We start from the raw sequence: 22,055 nt of genomic DNA, 5'->3' as shown, positions 1-22,055 counted from the left end.
CTTCATGGGGAATAATCTTCAGGAAACTTCTCAGAGACTGTGGCTCTGTAGCAGCTCTTCATGGGGAATAACATCTGCGTATCTGAGAGGCTTCTGAAGAGAATCAAGACCATCCTCAGGAACATGACGGCACAGCATCGTCTTAATGCATTGGCCCTGCTCTCTATGGAGAAGAAACTTGTCATAAAAAGTTCACACAAAATGCACATACAAGAAATAAAACACTTGCATGTCATTATAATGTTGCTATTGTTGATTTCATTTATTCAAATACAGAAGTGATACTTTAGTACAGTGATTCTTAACCATAGGGCCGCGGGACTGCTTAGCAACTCCCGACCAAATGAGGAGAAGAAGACACTCAGCTAGCTGTACGTGTAATAGTAAGAGAAGTGGTGTGTATTTACAGAAAAAATCATTTATTTTGCGTTAGATCCACCAGGATCAGGGATTCTACGGCGTAGGCTCTGCGTCGATTTAACGCGGAACCATAATTCAGGCTTAAGGCGGACGTAATTGAAGCCACCATGAGAAGTTAAGGGGGGCGTGATTTGCCAGTGATTGTCCGGCGGTGGCTCCGTGGCGGGACATCTGGGGCGGACGGGGAGACTTGGGGCTCGCTGCCGAGAAGGAGACGAGACTCCCGGGGGAGCTGCCCCGCAGTGGCGAGCAGGAAGGCCGGAGGAACCGCCCGCGGGGACGTGTCGGCTCCCGCTCGGGCGGCAGCGGGCTTTGTCATTACTGCTGAAGGATTGTACATGTAGATGCAGGGCTGACGTGTCTGCTGGACTGGACTGTTGGTCGGGCTATCGCAAAAGCATCGGAAAGGGACTGGGCTGCAGCGCGGAGAGCTGCGGGCTCGGGCCCGTCGCAGCTGATCAGTTCTCATTGATCAGGCTCGGATGAAGCCCGACACGCTGAGTCCTGACAACTAATTAATTTAATATCTTAAATAAAGTACACTAAAACTAAGTTTTGTTCCCGCTCTATTTTTAAATATGCACACTTGTATGCTTGTGTGTGTGTGTGTGTAGTTGTAAGGCGGCGAAAGTGAAGATAAGATAAGAAATCCTTTAATAGTCCCCCAGAGGGGAAATTTCCAGATTACAGCAGCAAAGGGGATAGTGCAAAACACAAGAGGCATCAATATCACACAATAATAATAATAATAATAATAATAAAAAACACTATAAACAGTATATACAATAATAATGATAAGAAGAAGAAGGAGAATAAAAATAGTAATAAATAAAAAATACTAGTATACAAAAAGAATAACAGATGGATATTTACAGATGTTATTTATGCACGTTGCAGAGAATGATATTGCAAATTTTTTTTCCGGTTTGTATATTTATTGTCAGGTTATATGTGGTCTACTGTGCTGGTGCTGGTTGTGTAGTCTCACAGCTGCAGGGAGGAAGGACCTTCTGTAGCTCCTTCACACATCTAGGGTGAAGGAGCCTGTCGCTGAAGGAGCTCTCCAGCGCTCTGAAGGTCCTTCATGGGGTGGGAGTCCTTCTCCATCATGGATGACAGCTTAGCTTAGCTTAGCTTAGCTTAGCCATCATCCTCCTCTCTCCCACCACCTGTACTGTGTCCAGAGAGCAGCCCACGACAGAGCCGGCCCTTTTGATTGTTTTGTCCAGCCTCCTTCTGTCTGCAGCTGTGATGTTGCTGCCCCAGCAGACCACTCCGTAAAAAATGGCTGATGCCACCACAGTGTTATAAAAAGTTTTCAGGAGTGTTTCCTGCACACCAAAAGCCCTCAGCCTCCTGAGCAGATAGAGTCTGCTCTGGCCTTTTTTGTGGAGTGCGGAGGAATTAGTAGTCCAGTCCAGTTTATTGTTGAGGTGAACACCCAGGTACTTATAAGATGTTCCATCTCAATGTCCTTTCCCTGGATGTTCACCGGTGTCGGGGGGGATTTATTACACCTACGGAAATCCACCACCAGTTCTTTAGTTTTCCCCGCGTTGATCTGGAGGTGATTCTGCAGAAATCCACCACCAGTTCTTTGGTTTTCCCCGCGTTGATCTGGAGGTGATTCTGCAGAAATCCACCACCAGTTCTTTAGTTTTCCCCGCGTTGATCTGGAGGTGATTCTGCAGAAATCCACCACCAGTTCTTTAGTTTTCCCCGCGTTGATCTGGAGGTGATTCTGCAGAAATCCACCACCAGTTCTTTAGTTTTCCCCGCGTTGATCTGGAGGTGATTCTGCAGAAATCCACCACCAGGGGCCTCATCTATAAAGCTAGCTTGCGCAGAAAAAGCGCCTGAAAGTTGCGGAAGCCGCCATCTACGCAAAGTCTCGGATCTAAAAAGAAAAAACTAACCGAAAAATCTGCGTATCTTTACGGCAACTCGGACCCTCCCGTAAGAATTTACTTAAGACACGGGGAACTGGCGACGCAGGCTGTGAGGTGGTGAAATGAAGCCAGATTCATGTCATACTCTTAATAATGTCATCACATATCACAACATATATCAGACTTATAATAAAATAGTGCTGATAACGGAGCAGGCGGCGGGGGGGCGGGGGCGGGGATGACTGCCTCTCCGAGCCCACTACTTCACGCCGAAGAGGAAAAAAGAAAGTGTTCTGATTAAAATAAGGAAAGTTGGACTATATAACAATTGCGTTCATAAGGATAAAGTTTTAAAAAAAATAAAAATTAAAGAAATAGTCCCTTCTCCCCGTGTGTGTCTGCCTGTCATGCACGGGTACGTGCGCTCATGTTGTTTACTTTTAAGCCGGAATTATGGTTCTGCGTCACACCAACGCAGAGCCCACGCCGTAGGGTCCGGCGTAGGTGCGCGTCGCCGCGTACCATACGCCGTAGGCTCTGCGTTGGTGTAACGCAGAACCATAAATCAGCCTAGAGCAGCTCTGAGGGGAGACGGGAGGGAGGAGGGGGAGCGGGGGCTGCGGGGCCGCCGTCCCGAGTGTCTTGATGATTTGCTGAGCCTACCGTTAGTTTTTAAACTGTAAAAAGTGGGGCGGGGGGGACAAATACATCATTTTGAAAAGACGGGGGGACGTGTGTCCCCCTGTTGCGCCGGGGAACTCACGGCGTTTAGCGCAGCAACGGCGTGCTGCCACTCACTCGCTTTATTTTATTGTATAGCCTACTATTTATATACTTATTCTAACTTTTACTGTGACCACCAAATAATGTGGTTTTCCTGTCCTCCACATCATATCTAGTGAATATCTCCGTGAAAGTCAGTGTCACGGTGGCTGCTACTTCTCATTCATTCTGACCAAACCATGGATCTGCGCCAAACAGGCTGCAGAAAGCCACTGCGCATGCTCAGCAGGCTCATCCATATGCATTTCTGGGCGTGATAGGAGGCGGATTCAGCTACGCAACCTTCCAGCTGGACTGCGTGGAAAATCTGCGTGCACATGGTTTTATTGATCCGGATTTTTTTTTGCGTCCGGCATTTTCGGCTTTTGAGAGTACGTGCACTTTTAGTATGAATTCTACGCACTCCATTTTAAATGAGGCCCCAGTTCTTTAGTTTTCCCCGCGTTGATCTGGAGGTGGTTCTGCAGAAATCCACCACCAGTTCTTTGGTTTTCCCCGCGTTGATCTGGAGGTGGTTCTGCAGGCACCAGTCCACAAAGTCCTGGGACAGTTCTCTGTACTCGCTATCGTCTTCATCAGTGATGAGGCCGACGATAGCAGAGTCGTCAGAGAACTTTTGGAGGTGACAGGTTGGGGAGTTGTAGGAGAAGTCAGCAGTGTAGAGGGTGAAGAGGAACGGTGCCAGGACCGTTCCCTGCGGGGCCCCCACACTGCAGACGACCATGTGTGGTCCCGTGTCCTCACATACTGTGGACGGTTGGTGAGGTAGTCCAGAATCCAGGATGTGAGGTGACTGTCAACCCCTGCATTCTCCAGCTTGTCTCCCAGAAGTGGATGGTGTTGAACGCACTGGAGAAATCAAAGAACATGATCCTCACAGTGCTCCCAGGTTTCTCCAGGTGAGACAGGGCACGATGTAACATGAATATCATTTATTTGATAATTTGGCTGCTATACAGCATGTTCTCTCTGCAAATCAACCGCGTCGCCGTGCGCGAAGCAGAACTGTTTATGAACGCATTGGTGCGTCAGCACTTCAGTCCCCTGGACGTGCTGTCGGACCGGGCTGTCCAGGCAGCCGTGACACCGATCCTCCTGCCCGAGCCCGAGCACCTACATGTGTGATGACAGGGAAGCAGCAGCTGAACGGGATCCTTTGATGAATCGTTCATTACAGTCTCAAATATAATCAATGGTGTCGGTTTATATTAAAGAATCTTTTTGCCCAGAAGAAAAAAGAGCGAAGACAACGACCCATAACTATTTTCTTCTCTTGAAAAAACCCACCTGCACCGCGGGGTTTAGGGTAAAAAGACGCTACAGCGCGAGTCGGGATGCAGCAGCATCAGAAGAGCAGTGGAATACGTGCAAGGCGGGGATGATCTCTGCAATCTGAAGCCCTCTATAATTGTAAAAAGAATTTCACTTATCACGGGTTCTTTTTGGAACATAACCCCTGCAAAAAACCAGGGATTGCTGTAATTCCACGTTGCGATTTGCGAAACTCGCCTTCTCTTGGCTCATGACCGTCATGTTTTTGAACGCACACACACTACGTTTCCTCTGGTCTCCGCGCGCGCGTGCGCGTGCCTCACTGTAGCCAGAAATAACGGATTAACGCACCGTTTGGTAGCGGTAATTGCGTGACTGAATTTAAAAAGTAATGCGTTAGATAGCCTACTCTAACGCATTACTTTTTATTATTTTGCGGTATTAGTTACCGCAAAACTAACGGCGTTACTGTAACCCGCTGTGTCTCCAAACATCCGCAAATACAACGTTGATAAATGCAATAGTGAAAACGGTCAAGCAGCTAAATAAACTTCAGAATATTTTTTGAGGTAAAGGATTCTGTTTTACTAGTCACAATGTGGTCCTGTATGCTGAATGATCGTTTAGTTACTTTCTCCTTTCGTCCATCTTTCACATTTAATAAAAACAATACATTTCCTCATTATTCTCTTACCAAGACTACTTCTTATTTAGTTGCAGTCTTGTTTTCATCATGAAAAAGGGTCATTGAATTATATTTATCATCTTAATTTCTCATTATAACGCACAGGCAGCAGTGAATTAGTGCGTTAGGTAGCAGTGCTGCGTGTGAAAATGCGCTGATAGTGATCGGTGATCGATTTGCCTGGCATCGATTGATTTGGTTTCAGAACCGGACAGCTCCTCCAAAGAGCTTCTGAAAGAGCGAAACTAAAGGACGGTGTTAAGAAGTCATCTGGGAAACACCCGTATCTTAGGGTTCTCTCTTAGTTCAAACCTTCTTTGCACCTCTCTTAAATCCTTAAGAGAGGCTGGATCTGGGAAACCCGGCCAAAAACTGTTTCTCCTATGAAATTCTCTATAAAAGTTTAAAAGAATTTTATACTTTTTTTTAAAATATACATAAAAAAATGCAGATAGTTTCCTCTAGTGCCCTGTATTAAAAGGATAATTTAGAATTCAAGAAAGGAATCTTTGTTAGAAAAGATGAAAGATTGCTTGCATTTAATCTGTTTGAGAAAGAAAATCAGGCCAGCAAGATATCCACAATAAATTAATAAATAAAAAACGACAGGCTTGACTGTGTAGAATATATGATTAAAGGAAGGTTCCAGAGTTAAAACAACTCTTGGTGGTAAGGAATGTTAACTTTTATTGGGGACCAAAACAATGTTAATCAAAGTAGTTTTGAGATATAAAGAATATGAGTTTGCATCAAAAAAACAGTGTCTACAAGTCAAAATAAATAGGCGTTTGAATTAAAGGCATTACGACAATGAAAAAGCACACAGGTTTTATTGCATATCAATGTCATGTATAAATTCTTCATAGCATTTGGCATACATTGCTATTCTACAGAATTAACATCAGAGGCTTATCCTTTCAATGAAATTTCTCTAAATTACATCTGCAATAATCACAAGCATCAAAAGAACGGCAATTTCGGAATTGTTCAACATTATTCTACAATCCTTAATTGTTTTTCGTGATGTCTTCTCCTGCAAGTGTTTTCTATGTCTTTAAGAACCTGCCCAAACATCTGTAAGGCAGTCAGAACTTGAAGTCAAACCTACTAACCTAACCACATGTACAATAAGTGCATCTACGGATTTATTCATTTATTTTAATTTTTTTTATCTTTTCCTCTTTTTTTTTCCTCTTTTTTTTGATTTGATACACATTTCACAAATGGACATCATTATGACTGCTAAACACGTCATGCACAACAACTTTCTTTTGTTTGTTTGTTTGTTTTCAATAAACATAACAGAGGCGATATACAACTTAGATCGAAACAAAACAAGCACCATCCATTTAAACCCATATTTTTTCAAATATTTTTTTCTTCAGACAAATGCACCATTTTTTTTATTTTTTTCTTTAAAATACTATACAGATAAAAAGAAACAATGTTTATTTTAACTTTTTCCTGTAACAGTGGGGGCAAACAGCAACCATGTTCTATTATGCTGAAACATGTTTCAGTGACCATCTGCCAGAATACTTTCTGAAGTTGGCAAAATGGAAAACATCAATGCCTTTGATTTATTTGCTTTGCACAGCGCGTAATTATTACAGTAGTCCATGACATGAATTGCTATATATAGTCAACCTAAAAACTTAGTGACCAAAGTCTTTACATTTTGTAACCACAAGTTGGAAAACAATGTGTTTACCATGAATGGAATCTCATTCAGTAGAATTATAGAAAAAAAGACTTCTGTCTTTATAAAAATGAGATGATGCAGCAGTCCTCGCATCACACTACCACCTGCTGTCGTGAAGAAAACATTACAGCTTCCGTTATTCATGTCTCTCCATGTTGAGCCCAACTTCCCCGCCGAGTGAAAGTCAAACCAGCTTGAAAAATGTGTCTGTGTTGTACATAGAGACCCAAGTCTGATCCATTTATGGCTTGGACCCAGAAGGTTTAAGTGCTAGTTTGAAAACACAGCAATCCGTCCTGGTTCTGAAGGTTTGCTGGGAGAAACAGTGATCAACAATGCTCAGCCCCGTCTCCTGCAGCTACAGTAAATGACCCATGCCATCCATGGCACAGCTCAATGTGGATCACATGGAATGGGTTTTCAGTATTATCTCAGAAGAGCAATTTAAAGTGAAGGAATTATGAAGTGTTTTTGTTTCCCCCATTTATCAGCATATTTTTATTGTTTCAGATGGACTGACTGACCATGACCATCATTTATATGCTTTCTAAAGTTTCAGTGTTGTTACTCCTCATAACCAGGGAGTCTGGCACGTTCATATAGTTGCCACTTCTCTAGACTTCTGGGACATGCAATCGCAGTAAAAATCAATTTAAGAGTAAAATGTGTTGGTTACACCACAAGTAATGAATGCCAAACAGGGTTTAAGGGAAGTGAAAGTGGATTCAAAACTGGTACAAAGTAATGCCCTTTTCCTGACAAACATTGTGAAAGTTGTCCAAGTCTGTCGCCTGTATACTGTATAGACCCTCCAGGAATCCGCGATTCCGCGATCGCGGAAATTTCCGCGGATTTCACGGCTGTCCGTGGATTTACAGACCTTCCGTGGATTTCAATGTCTGGTGCAGAAAAATCACTTTTTTTACATGTAATTTTCATGTAATTAACACTAGCCGGATAAGGAAACAAACAGTCACCAGCATCGGTCCTTGGCTTCCACGGAGACATAAAGTAAAGTTTAAACTATTAACTACATACTGTAGATATGGGGAGACATTACTACATACAGCATAAAGAAAACCTTCAGTTATGGAGCGATTTCTCCGTCCGGTGCCCAGTAAGTCAAATGCCGCGTTCCATTTACCTCGGAAGTCGGAACTGGGAACTGGGAATGGCAGCCATCTTGGAATGGTAACTCGGGGGTGGTGAAGCTTCTCCCACTTTCCCAGTAGGATATCCCACTTCAAGGGGCGTTCCAGTTGAAAATTCCGACTGGGAACTGGGAAATCCCCACTTCCGAGGACAAATAGTACTGTTCCCTGAACACTGGTTTTCCCAGTGTTCAGGGAACAGTACTATACTGCATTTCACAGACCAAGTGTCAGCATTTTATATTTTTATTTTTACTGCAAATGGCCTTCTCTTTTCGTTGCAAATAAATATGCCAAAGTGGGACAAAGAAAATGTTGATGTTCATTATTTTATAACCAGTAATAGTATGTTACACACTGTTTTACAGTTTTAGAGTGTTTTGGTAAAAATTGACCTAATTTTTACATTAAAAATATATATTTTTTAATGCCCGCGGAATATTAACTTTCAAGCCGCGGAATCAAGAATTCCTCTCCGCGGAATTTAAACTTTTTCTTTGCAGATTCCTGGAGGGTCTAACTGTAGCTCAAACTGTATGTTTTAATGCCAAATGAGATTCTAAAACGAACTAACTACAGCTATCATCCACTATAAATAAAAACAATTTAATTCATGGGGTCTTTTTCATTTTGGTACGCTGACCTGTCAAAACCAGAGATTCAGAATCTCCCCTGCATTTTGAAAGGTGATAATTCCTTCAAGAAAACGGGAATAAAAAGGCTTTTCTTCATTTTAAAACCTCCAGTTATAACAAAAATGGAGAAAAAATAAATACATACATACTTTTGAAATCGAATATATAAGCGCGTAATGAGGAGAAAAAAAACCAACCTATGACAGCAAATGCAAGCCCCTTGGAAATGAAATGATTGTCAGAGAACAAAACATCTTTATGGGTTATTTGGCACAAACCACTCTTGCTATGAACATCTAAGTTATATTTTACATCATATGACAGTATCATACAATTTTGGTCCTTCTCTAAAATAATTATATTAACAATTTAGCACTGTGGTGCCTACAAAGAAACAATATTGTGGTATCTAATGAGAAAGGAAGTAAATACAATTGAAAAATGATGATGTGATAAACAAAAATGAACTTTTCTTTCTAGGATGATTTAAATTAATCTTCACCTTGATCAAATTTAATAACCAATTACAATGGCGACTGGCCAAGATAGCTCATTAAAAGCACATTTGAACATTGGACATTATTCTTCATGTAATCACTGAAATAAAAAATCAAGTGCCTACTGGATCAGAATATTTAATGTGATGCTATTGTTGATTCTGCAATTAAAACTGAAATAAGATCGATCACCCATGATTGATGGAAAAACTTGGGAGAGGACTGCTGGCAGGAGCTCTGTGCTCCTGCCCGAACAGTGCCACCTTGTGGAAACACGGTGCCAATGCTACAATCCTTTTCATAGGCGTTGTACACATACTTTAGAGACATGTCGGTCATTAAGTGTCTTTATGAGCGGCTTATCCGGGGTGTCTGTGATGTTGCAGTGAGCCTTGTGCACTTGTGGAGGATCAGAGTTATGCAGAGTTTCGATGCTTGTTGAGAAGCATTCATCACGTCCTTCACATCAACAGGAGCTTAGCAGTGCTTTCTCTTGGACAGAGTCTTGCAGGACGCCCCTCATTCAGGGACAGTCTTTCCTTCGCCTATCCCATTCACACAAACACACAAACAAGTGACCGCGAACATAACCACACAAACTCATTCCCTCTATCTTGAATGTATGTGACGATGAACTCTTGTCCGGTCTCCCCTTCTTCCCACAACTCGCATCCACTCAGTCTGTTTGTTCCGATCCGTTTGTGAACCTAAAGTTCCTCCCACTCCTCGTCCCACCATCTGTCTGTCTCTCTTTGTTTAGATGTGGTTTTGAATGAATGAATGAATGAATGAATGAATGAATGAATGAATGATTGTTTATTTCGTTCAGCAGCAACATCATAAAAAAAAAAACAAACATGAACAAAACAGAAAAAATAAATTAAACTATGGCTGAACGAAAAGGGTTTGGCAGAAGCATAGCTTTTAGGCGCCAAACCCTTGTTTACTATTCAAAATTTGACAAACAAACAAAACATATTCTAGTAATACAGTACTTTATAGTACTACAACAATGTATATTAACGTATATATCCAGAACTTTACCAAAATTACAATGTATATTAACATAGGCTATATATCCAAAACTTTACCAAAATTACACAAGAATACACTACTATGATTGTACACATAATTATTTAAATATATCTACACATGCATACCTTCTTGCATGCATACATACATACACACCCTACAGATATACCCGAATACACACCCACATACATACCCATGCATGCACATGTAGCCATAAACACAAGGATTATGTACCCAAATAATCCAAACTACTATTAACTGAACGAGAAAAAAAAATAAAGTAATAAACTATAACATTTTATACTTTTCAAAAGTGCACCATTTAAACTTTTTTTTCAACTGGACAACACTTTTACTATCTTTTATTTTGTCTGGTAAACTATTCCACATTTTTACTCCATAGACTGAAATACACATTGTTTTTAGCGTGGTACGAGCACTTGGTTGTTTAAATTTCCCCTTCCCTCTGAGGTTATACTTTCCGTCCATTTCCGCAAACATTTTTTGAAGATTTCCTGGAAGTACGTTATTCCTTGCTTTGTACATGATTTGAGCAATTTTGCTCAAATTTTTTTTTGGTTGAGTGGGTGAAAGCTGCTCGTCTCAGACGCTCCACCTCCCATGCTCAGCCAAGCTTCCAGAGAGTTCTGGGAGGGCGCGTGCAAAGGGTTGTTCTCAGAGAGAGACAGCATCATTGCATAAGCCTGCAAGACAAAACAGGTGACTTTTAGGGAAGGAAAACACAGGAGTCAACAGTCAGACACTTCTGTCTTAACGTTTCTCTTTATTTGATGACTTGTCAGGAGATTAAACATGATTTTAAGCTGCAACTTAGCCCATATCGTTGGCTTTTACATTTTTTTCTAAACCTACTAAGCTGTGATCCTTCAGTTTCTTGAAAATACACTATCATTTTGGTTATTTCTATGCTGGAAAATATCATGGTCCTCATGAAAACTCAAAACCACAAACTTTGGAAACACTAACAAAATGAACAAACGTGAAGTCTGTTCTGTGAACTGTTGTTGTTTTCTTTAATTGATTACTAAATGGTATTCTTTTTGAGCGCTTGTATTTGGTATTTTTCAAATGATGCATTCTTAAAGACATTGTGACAGAAAAGAAAGAGGGTAGTCAAGAGTTTGTTAGTGAGTTAATAGTTCGATATTGAAACATCCTCTTTTTTTGTCCTTTCCTCTCTTTAACAGATTTCCAGCATCCAGTCACATACCTGGGTTTTTGCCTGCCTGTACAGTGTCTCTTTCAATGCCTCAGACTCTAGTGAAGTGGTAAATATGTCTTTAACGTCAAAGGGCTGCTCGTCACTGGCTGCTTTACATAAACCGTCCAGACTCTTGGGGAAGGTGGGCAAACCCTCCAGATCCAAGAGAGAGCCCTCCTCCTCTACACACCTGCACACCGAGGCGTGCATGGACGGATGGATGGATGGATGGATGGACGGATGGATGGGAATGCGTGGGCAGGTAGATAGGAGGATGGATGGGAATGCGTGGGCAGGTAGATAGGAGGATGGATGGGAGATAGACATAGAGATGGGATAGATGGAGGGTTAAAGCCATTAAGGAGGGAAAGGATGGTGGCGAAGGAAGTAAATAAGGAAATGTTGTGGACTGAAGAGAGAATGAGAGCAAAGATTAATAAAAGGTTAGACGGGCAGAGAGAACAAATTGGGAAAGACAAAAAGGGGCTGAAGAGGACGAGAAGAAAGGGACTTAACTTGAACTAAAGCCACCCTTTTTTGAACATGTAAAGATTATGTTATGGTTTAGTCTTTTCTTTACGTCTGTCTGTCCTGCAGTATCGAGGTGGGCAACATGAGATTGACAGGTGTAACGCTTCCCCAAACTTTTTATGTTGCATTTTACTCGCTTAATAAAATACAAACATGCAAGTGTGTTCATAGCTCATATCTAATGGAGCCGTCTCCGTCTCCTCCTCCTCATCATCCTCTTCATACACTCCTCTTGTGACAGGTAAAGGAGACTCTGGCGCCTCGTCGTGGGACTTCTCCGTCAGGCTGCCCTCCTCCCAGGGCCGGATTTAGCGAGGCCCACTAAGGTGGGCAGACTGAAATGTAGGGTGGGCGATGATGCCTGTGCTGCAACGCGGCGCGGGCGAAAAAATTTTGGGGGGTCAAACCCCTGAAATGCATTGAAAACTATGCTATCATCATATCAGTTCATCTATCTTCTCCACAGTATGCTAACCCAATTGCTCTTCCTGACACTTCCCTCTGCATTTACCCGGGTTTGGGACCGCTGTTCTGCCAATCCTTGCTACCCGCCGAGAAATGCTACTTTGTGGTTCTGCGCACGCGCACAGTCGATTTTCAAAGTTTGTTTGCCACGCCAATCATTTCTTGCACGATGTAACATGGATAATATGGGATGTTGAGTATTTGATCCTTCAAAATACACTACCCATGACATGAATTGCATTACACTTTGTGAATACGATAAAGAGAAAAAAAACCCAATTCTATTGCTTTATTTGATATTCATTCAGTCATTCACCTTTATTTAACCAGGCAGGTCATTAAGAACATTCTTATTTACAATGACGACCTGGCAAGAGACAAGGACCACTTGGGGGAAAAGGAAGTGGTTTAGGGAGTAAAACAAAGTAAAATTGTAGCTCTGCAAAGGTAGAAAACCATTAGGTAGCATTTTTTTGGCAAAGTAGCAAAAAATGGCAGAACACCGGTGTTGTGCCAAAAAGTGATTGCCTGCCAGAATCTGATTTCTTCTGATTTGTGGCCGCGGGAGCGCGCACAGCAGCCTGTTGAGCGATAGCGCTAAAACGTCAGATTTCAGATTATGAAGCTCAAGAATGAGATCAAGTCATATTTAGGCAGAAACAACTTTTCATTAACTGTATTTTGCCTTCAATCAATTTTTGGCAGGTGAAAATGCCCATTTTATGTTGTAATGGTCCTTTAAAAGAGTTAAAAGCAATCATGTGAGCTCTAGTTGAGTCTAGTCTATTATGAAGCTCAAGAATGAGATCAAATCATATTTGGTAGAAACAACCTTTTATTAATAAAAAATTAATAAAAGGTCGTTTCTACCTAAATATGATTTGGCCTTCAATCCATTTTTGGCAGGTAAAAAAGACCCATTTTCAGGGGAGAAATCAGATTCTGGCAGGAAATCACTTTTTGGCACAACAACTGTTGTGCCAGGCACAAACAGGACACTGGCTTGTGCCCTGTTGAGGGTGCATTTATTTTATGTATTTTAGGCTCTGCGTCGATTTAAAAGGTCCCGCGGCAGGCTGGCGGCTCCTGCACGGCACCGCAGCACCGCCACCCGCACCGGCGCTCTCAGCCCTCAGCGGGATGGAGAGAGGCGTCTCGGGGTACGCGGCGACGCGCACCGCTCTGCGTTGGTGTAACGCGGAACCGTAAATCAGCCTTCAGTGTGTCTGCTGTTCTGAACACGTCTCCGAGACACAACTTTTGCGGTATGCGTTCATTGTTGTGTCTAAAAAGGATGCGCAGTGCCCACCCAATCAGAAACGGTACAGATATTTTGTGAAATTATAAAAAATTATAAAATTATAAAAAAATAAATGATCCCCATAACTTTGATTAGGTGGGCAGGACGCACGTTTGGGTGGACACAGCCCACCCCTGCCCCCCCCTAGAACCGGCCTCGCCTCCTCCTCCTCCTCGTCGTCACCCTCCACTTCCTCTTCCTCCTCCTCGAGCCCCTGGAGCCCTCACTTGGAGTTGGACAAACTGTGGCTGGGTGGGTGCTGCTCCTCAGGCTGGTCTGACCTGCAGAGATCAGAGCATGGTGGGAATGTTGATTATGATTATGATAATAATGAAGATTTTTTTGGGCTCTAGTGGCCCTTTATTCAAGTTGCAGACAGGAAGGGAGTAGAGAGAGAGAATGGGGATGACATGCAGCAAAGGTGCACAGGCCAGAATTCGAACCTGCGACCGCTGCAGGGGGACTGTAGCCTCAGTAGCTATATGAGCCGCTGCTTAACCCACTATTTACCAACAGCAAATGAAATAAGGTAATAATTGCTCAGATCTTGGTTGATTATTTACAGAGTGAAATACTATTTAAGGACGTGTTAACACACTCTGACAACAGTGGTAACCATGTTTATTCCGTTGTTGCTGCTGATCTGGTTTCTCTCTGCAGCTCAGATTGAAGCAGCATCTGACAATGAACTTGGAGTAAATTTAAGACAAACTGAGTCGACAAGGAGAGAACCAAAAAATGTTTCTGAGCAACAACCAACATGTACACAAGATATCCATGCAGTGCTGAGAGAGATGAGCGGCGTGTTGGCTGGACTGAAGGTTGAGATGAAATACTTGCAGCATGATAATGAAGGTATGATTCTGTGTGACTTACTAACACTAATACTAATGTAAGGAATTACTGACTTGAACTAATTAAATTATGCTGTCAAGGAAGGTTAGTATTTGAACATCTCTTTTCATCCCTGGTGTTTTAGAACAAGCAAAAAAGACCAGAGAATTGGAGCAGCAGTACCAAGGTACCGTCATGTGAAGAAAAAAGAACAGCATCATTCACTTGAGAAGTTCCAAGTCTGAGGACATAATTTAAATGAAAACGTAACTTTAGTTAAGAGTAGCCGAGTATAACAAAAGTAAGTTACATCCAGATGCTGCTGATCAAATGAGTTTAATTGAACATCAGTAACTGTGCGAGCACCTCTGCTAAAGCAGAGATTGTTTAGTGTTTGCTGATCTAGAGCATTTTGGTGTGTGTTAAAGATGTCACCAATGACTGTAGAGGAGGAGTTGTTCCTGCCAAACAAAGTGTGAAGGTTTATGTATCCACTTCCAAGTAGTATGGAGTCTTTCATTCCACCAAAGTGGACATGCTTTCAGGTCAAGTTCTTTTTATGTTTTGCAGCCACAAAACCTGGGATCCAGATTTTCAACTCTTCTGTGTAAACAGTTTAAAGTCTAGAGTCCAGAATCCGACATTCACTGTTGACCGTCGTATTCCACTGTCTGTGATCGCTCCAGTATTCAAAGATGATGTGATACAATTAAGGAACGAAACTTAGTTTTGTTTTGAGAGACAGATGAAACCATACCGAAGCTAATACCTCCAAGTTATTGCTCCTATTGCAAGATATTGAATTAAGAATTACTGTGTGTGTGTGTGTGTGTGTGTGTGTGTGTGCACGTGTGTGTGTGTGTGTGTGTGTGTGTGTGTGTGTGTGTGTGTGTGTGTGTGTGTGTGTGTGTGTGTGTGTGTCTGTGTGTGTGTGTGTGTCTGTGTGTGTGTGTGTGTGTGTGTGTGTGTGTGTGTGTGTGTGTGTGTGTGTGTGTCTGTGTGTGCGTGCGTGCGTGCGTGCGTGCGTGCGTGCGTGCGTGCGTGCGTGCGTGCGTGCGTGCGTGTGTGTGTGTGTGTGTGTGTGCACGTGTGTGTGTGTGTGTGTGTGTGTGTGTGTGTGTGTGTGCACGTGTGTGTGTGTGTGTGTGTGTGTGTGTGTGTGTGTGTGTGTGTGTGTATATGTGTGTGTGTTTGTGTGTGTGTGTGTGTGTGTGTACGTGTGTGTGTGTGTGTGTGTGTGTGTGTGTGTGTGTGTGTGTGTCTCAGCTAAGGTGAATCAACTGGAGTCACAAAAGACGGAGCTGAAGCAACAGTACCAAGGTACACGTTGTATATCTAGCAGTGACACAAATAGTATTTAAATTACATATTAGCACCATGGGGGCACTAAAAGATACTTATATATAATAACTTCATTCACATGCATTAATAGTTTTTCTTTTTTCAGGACTATAAACTAACTGCTTTGAACGACTGATTTTCGTTCATTGATTTTGCTGTGACTTTGTCAAACTGTTAATTCTGATGTTGTTTCTGATGTTTTAGAGCAGGCAGCTAAGCTAGCAGAGCAGGCAGCTAAGCTAGCAGAACAGGCAGCTGAACTGCTCACCATTAAATCCAGAGCAAACACAACAGAAAACCATGTGAACGCTCTGACAAGAAAAGGAGAAGGTTTGTGATTTCCAAAATTAGATCGGGACTGATACAACTTGAACATAATTCACTGTAATCTAACACCTGTGTTTTTCTCTCTCAGTGAAACCAGTGGCTTTTTCAGCGTTATTGGTCGCTTCTGGCTCAGAAACTGTTGGACCATTTAACGCACAAACGAACCTGATCTTCAGAAGAGTTATCACGAATGTTGGAAATGCCTATAACTCATACACAGGTACTCACATTTACAGATGAAATATTACATCCTGCTCAGTCTCACAAGACAATGTGTAAAGGGTATGCTTGTCCACATCTTCCTTTTTTAGGTAGATGTTGACATCACATTATGGGAACCCCAATCCATACATACTAAAATCATGAATATTTTTTTCTGACCCTAACCGTGTATCTTTTAAACCTAACCCAACTGGTCATGAGTAGGAGGTAAGGAGAACTTTAGACTCCAGATTGGGGTCATATCATACGTTGGGTCTTATTCATGAAACCTGAGCAGAACGATTTTATGAATAAACTATTCACAGAGCAAAATGTTACTTTTTCAGCACTGATGAAAAAGTCAGCACTTCCAAAGTTCATTGGAAGTGCTGACTTCTATGCATCTAAATCACATATTTTTACAATAACTTGTTGATTTAATTATTTTGGCTTGTGTAATCTCACTAAAAAATGTGCAGTAGATATGTTCACAGCTCCAAATCTAGTGGTTTGGTTGTGACTTTCTCTAATATTCACATCACATTAAAGGGGACCTATTATGGCATTTAATGTATATTTTAAACAGGCCTTGAATGTCTTAAAAACAATCTAAAGCTTGTTTTTTCTACATAAATCATAAATCCAGCCTGTGGGCCATGTCTCTAGTTTTACCGCTTCTAACCTCTTTTTCTGTGCCTCATTCTAAGGGAAGGGGGGGGTATGATAATGAGGCTCCGTGCTGATTGGCTCCCTGAATGACGTGTAGCAGGGGAGGCGCATAAGCCTCGCTCCGTAGCAAAGCGTGTCCACGGTTCTGCGTTAAATCGACACGTACCTACGCCGTAGGCTCTGCGTTGGTGAAACGCAGAACCATAAATCAGCCTTTAGTCACCTCGTCTTCACACAAGAAGATTTAATTTAATTCTAAACAGGTACACCACAGTTATTTACTCCAATTCCTCATTTCATTTATGTTACAAGACAAATGAATCATGTAACTGTAAAGAAATCACAACACTGAATTTTCACAAATGGCAACTTTATTGTGTTGTGCAACTCGGGTAGCTTGGCTGTCCAGTTATCGAAGGGTTATTAATAATTTTACTAATAATTATTAATAATTAATAAAGTTGACTATTTATCAAATTGAAATGACCAATATGATAAATAAAATCCTCGGGGCACCACCCTAGGCCTTAATCTAGGGAAATGATAACTTTTAACAGCAGAAAATCAGTCTCAATATGATTTGAATTATCCTGCAGAACAGCAAATCCTACTATATCTTACAGAATAACAATGAAGGCGTGATGTCCGAACACTAGGCTCTGCTTAAACAAATCAATTTGTGACCAAATCTGGCATGAAATAACAACAACCACTCATTAAAAATCAATCAGAATTTATTTACATACGGGTATCAAAGAAGATGTAAATGGATACCCAATAAATCCCGATGGCAGAACTTAAGTATTATAAAACAATCAACTAGAAAAACAACAATCAATAAAAATGAAACTTAAAGTTAAATGTATGGAATGAAAAAAGAAATCAAAGCAATAATAAAAATGATATCACGAACATGTACAGTTTAAAATATTGCAGTGTTTAGAGGGTCGTATTTTAAAGATGGCGGAAACCCTCTTTAAGCCACGTGCAGATCTAGACCGGATGTTACTCCCGGTGTTTAAAACGTGACTACTGGCGAAACGGCGCCACCAAATGAACAAATAACCGTAATATGCACACAGTAATGTCATTAAACATAAATTCAGGTCTACACCAGTGACTGATCGCCCAGACCGCAGCTCACGCGTCCTCGGGAGTCCGGACCTGAGGCTGCAGGCTCCGTCCTGCGGCTCGGTCCTGCAAGGGGTTTCCTGACGGGGATCCTCAGTTTCTGCGGCCGCTCAGTCTCTCTCCTTTCCTAACTCCACAGAAAAAGTGAACAGTGGCTGGAGAAACCTCACACCGGCTCTCTGGTCCTGACCGCGTCCTCAGCACATCGCCTCGCTGCGCACGGGGGCCGCTTCCTCCCTTCAGAACGTCGGCTCGTCCCGTGTGGTGTCGCCGGGCTGCGCGAGGGCCTCGCGGTCCAAAGGCTGGAGCTCCGGGCGGGTTTTTGGCTCCCGGAGCTGTCGTCCTGAATGGAAGACAGGGCTCGGAGAAAAAAGAAAGGAGTTAAGTCAGGGAGACAGAGTTCAGAGCGCAGCGCAGCGCTCTGGGATCGGACCTTGCGCCCGGTCAGTGCGGGCCTCGACGGCTCCTTGAAAACCCCCCCCCCCCACAGCTCTTAAAAGCTGCTGGACAGCAACGCGCGTCCAGGATCGTTGGTTGAAGAGAAGAGAAGAGGCAAAAGGCTCGGTGCAGCACAGAGTTTTGTATTTCCGCGCGCTGCGATGACGTCATCAGTGCCTCGCTCGGGATTGGGTGCGCATCGCTCTGAGGCGCCGCCCCATCCCGCAAGGCATGCTGGGATTGTAGTTCATGGCACAGTCGCCATTTTATGAGGCACATTAAAGCCAGTTTCAGGCCGGGGGGGTTGACCAGGGTTTCAACGTTTGAATACGGTATACATTCACAAAATGTTCATAAACCTTTATAACAGTCCACATGATCACTGGGGTGGTCCAACAATTGTTAAAATATATAAATAACATTGCTGGCTCAAGGAAGGACCGCGCGTCTTCTGAATGTGAAGTTGAACAGCTTCAGGTGCTTGGAAAAATCTGAAACCATAAAGAGAAGAAAAATGTATTACGGTACTAATAGAGCCGCCGGCGCCCGGAGCCCCGAGTCCGGAACTCCGGGCTAATGCCAAGCCAAAATCATTTCTATTTTATCTGACCCAAATCATGTATCTTTTAAACCTAACCCACATGATCACAACTAGGAGTTAAGGAGAAAATTGGACTCTAAAAAACATTTTGTGGAGTGGCTCGTGGAGTTCTCTCTGCTACTCGTCACAATAGAGCTGCAGAGGAAACTGAGCTGAGTACCCAAAACATGAAACAGCTGTTGGTAGAAACTGAGGAGAGAGAAGGACCTGAGGGGATTCTCAGGTCAAAGGAACCGTTTGGGGAATTCAGGCTTGAGAAATATCAATTCAGTTCTTCAATTCTGAAACCTGTGCCTGGATAGATTCCTATTCTGCAGTACGCAGTCGTTTCCTTAGTCACTAGCAGTGTCTTGTAACTTGGAGAGTTTTCACCACTGCTTGATATAACCATGTGTGACGGTGGTGAAGCCATTTCTTTTGTCCACGTCTTTACTATATGCCTCATTTATGAAATGTTAGGATGAGTTGGGACTTAAACTGTTCACATACCATGATTGAGGGCCTGTCTGGGCCCCATCATTAGGGGCCCAGACAGGCCCCTAATGATGATGAAATGATAATGCAGAAAAATAATGACACTAAGTTATTATCATATAATCACAAATGTTTTATTTTCAATGTCTGTAACAGATGACGTGTCACTAATCGTGTAAGTCACCTCTTTCCAGGCTTTTCCATGCATTTATGGTTGTTAATAAAAATGTGGGTCCTACTCTTGATCTTTATAGTGTAAATATTCCCCAGGGTTTTTCACAGCCCCGGTGAGAGGAGCCTACCACTTTGAGTTCTACCTTCATGGACATGGACATCCTTCACATGCTACTGCTGCTTCTCTGGTCAAGAATGGAGACCCTGTTGTTACTGCGCATGAACATCAGTCTTCATTGTCGGTTAATCCTGCTAATGCTGTCACTTTATTATTAGAAGTAGGAGATGTTGTGTTTGTGCGTCAGTGGCAAAACACAAGGATTTTTGACAATGGCAATTTCCACACAACCTTCAGCGGTAATCTACTTTTCATCATGTGAACAGTGATAGTTTCTCATTTTCCATCTCACTCAGTGAATGTCCTGTAGTTCTGTATGTGAAATCAGTATAGTCACTTCATATTTTGACCCAAACACACAATCCTACTATCAGAAAAAAGTGTTTTTTTCACTTCCATCAATTTCTGCATTTGCATAACTGCACACTATAAAATACAGTGATGAAATGTTCTAACAAGATGTTTCTATGATATTGATTTAGAGAAGTGGAGAAATGTATAGGAACATGTTAGAAGTTACCAAGGCTTGTTGATTGTTCTATCTCACCATGTTAGATACTCTTCCTGTATCCAGATCAGCGTTAGAGCCCACTAACATGCTCCCTGGACCAGTGTCCACTTACCTGTACCTGGTGTAGCTGATACAATCCTGTGGCCTGTGAGCTGTTACATATACACTGTATGTGCTTGATTTACATCAAGATGTGGTTTAAATGTAGACTTTTAGATTTTGTTTAGGGGAAATTAAAGAGGGAAACTGACCACCTACGATCAATTAGGTTATTTTTAATCGACTGATTTAATATGTTCAAATGTCAACATTGTTGTTTCAAATTAAAGCTTTAAGTTTATTTACTCTTCAGTCAAATCTGGATTGTTTTATTTCTATTTCATTTTTGTCCCTAAAGCAAAATCATTACAAAACTATACTTTTGTCATAGTGAAATAAAAACTAAAATATATAACAATAATACAAATTTTATGTGGAGAGAAAATACTCCTTTCAAAGTGAAAAGTTTAGCTACTTGTTTACTTTGGAAATCATGAGAATTGGATATGAAACAAGTAACATGTGGAAAGATGAACTTGTAAAGTTTAGACACTCAACGTTGGTACGTCTATTATTCAATTCAATTCAATTCAATTTTATTTATATAGCGTCTAATACAACAGAGTTGTCTCTAGACGCTTTCCAGAGACCCATACCCAGAACATAAACCCCCGAGCAGTTATTACATAAACAATGGCAGGTAAAAACTCCCCTAGTGGGAGAAAAACCTTAAGCCAAACAGTGGCAAGGAAAACTCCCCTTTAGGAGGGAAGAAACCTTGAGCAGGACCAGGCTCATCAGGGGGGACCCTCCTGCCGAGGGCCAGACTGGTGGGTCAGGTACGGCAGCAGCACAGCAGGCAGGTGGAAGCAGCAACGGGATGACCGGGGGTGGGGACCGCAGGCCAGCACGCAGCTCCCAAAGCTCCGGCCCAATCAGCAAGTCCCAGGTTGGGTGCAGGGTCGGGGAAAGGTTGAAAAGGGGCAGGGCCAGGGAGAGGGGTCTTGACGGACAAACCTTCTCCCCCACCCAAAAGGGGCTGTTACCCTGACCCCCTCACTCCCACACTGCAGGATCCGGTGTTGTGCATTCAGAGATGCTCTTCGCCACCGGCAAAGGATGCTGGAACATGGACAAAAGAGAGAAAAGGGAGGAGAAGGGGGGGGCCAGCACAAGAAACCACAGGAGCGACTCTGACACACTAAAGTTTACACTACCTAGAGATTTACCAACACCATCTAGAGGTTTACTAAACACTAATAACCTATTATTAATTAATGTAATTCCTAAATGACCACATTTATTATTTATTTTCTTTTTGGTAAAGTTCCCAAATTAAAACTTAATGTCCAGAGATTGATCATATTTAGATTTGTTTTTTTGTTTTTTTTGTTTTTTTTTAAATCAATTGTGGTGGTGTGTAAAAACAACAAAAAAACAACCAAACCTTCTGGATCTGACTCAGAATGGTTTGTGTTCATTAAAGCCTAGAATCTAGATTTGAGAAAGCAACAAATTATCAAGTAGCCGACTTCATGAAGCTGGAACTGTTAGATGGTCATGTTTTTTCTCAAAAGCAGAGACGCTCATGTCTTTTTTAGATGAGGTGAGGA

General features: G+C 42.2%; 1 protein-coding gene across 3 annotated transcripts; it reads left to right on the top strand.

Annotated features, from left to right (window-relative positions):
* Nucleotides 1-13,956: 13,956 nt before the first annotated feature.
* On the top strand, nt 13,957-20,754 carry LOC133418777 (complement C1q-like protein 2). 3 transcript variants are annotated; one of them, XM_061707613.1, is made up of 7 exons: nt 13,957-14,113; nt 14,245-14,439; nt 14,564-14,605; nt 15,685-15,738; nt 15,964-16,089; nt 16,175-16,306; nt 19,871-20,754. In XM_061707613.1, exons 2-7 carry the CDS (start codon nt 14,379-14,381, stop codon nt 20,152-20,154), a joined length of 699 nt encoding a protein of 232 aa, XP_061563597.1. In that variant the 5' UTR covers nt 13,957-14,113; nt 14,245-14,378; the 3' UTR covers nt 20,155-20,754. The 3 variants fall into 3 exon arrangements, with proteins under 3 accessions (XP_061563597.1, XP_061563604.1, XP_061563613.1); XM_061707620.1 differs by lacking the exon at nt 13,957-14,113 and having other exon boundaries at nt 14,206-14,439; nt 16,006-16,089; XM_061707629.1 differs by lacking the exons at nt 13,957-14,113; nt 15,685-15,738 and having other exon boundaries at nt 14,206-14,439.
* Nucleotides 20,755-22,055: the final 1,301 nt, after the last annotated feature.

The sequence above is a fragment of the Cololabis saira genome, chromosome 2, assembly GCF_033807715.1.
Source record: "Cololabis saira isolate AMF1-May2022 chromosome 2, fColSai1.1, whole genome shotgun sequence".
In the NCBI taxonomy this organism is placed as follows: Eukaryota; Metazoa; Chordata; class Actinopteri; order Beloniformes; family Belonidae; genus Cololabis; species Cololabis saira.
Note: the sequence above shows the minus strand (reverse complement) of the source record. Positions and strands in the feature narration are given on the sequence as shown.

Excerpts from the sequence above, each read along its gene's own strand:
- LOC133418777 (XM_061707613.1), top strand. The coding sequence starts at position 14,379 with ATGAGCGGCGTGTTGGCTGGACTGAAGGTTGAGATGAAATACTTGCAG. Across the intron at positions 14,606-15,684 it reads ATTGGAGCAGCAGTACCAAG|CTAAGGTGAATCAACTGGAG; the intron begins GTACCGTCATGT and ends TGTGTGTCTCAG. Across the intron at positions 16,090-16,174 it reads TCTGACAAGAAAAGGAGAAG|TGAAACCAGTGGCTTTTTCA; the intron begins GTTTGTGATTTC and ends TTTCTCTCTCAG.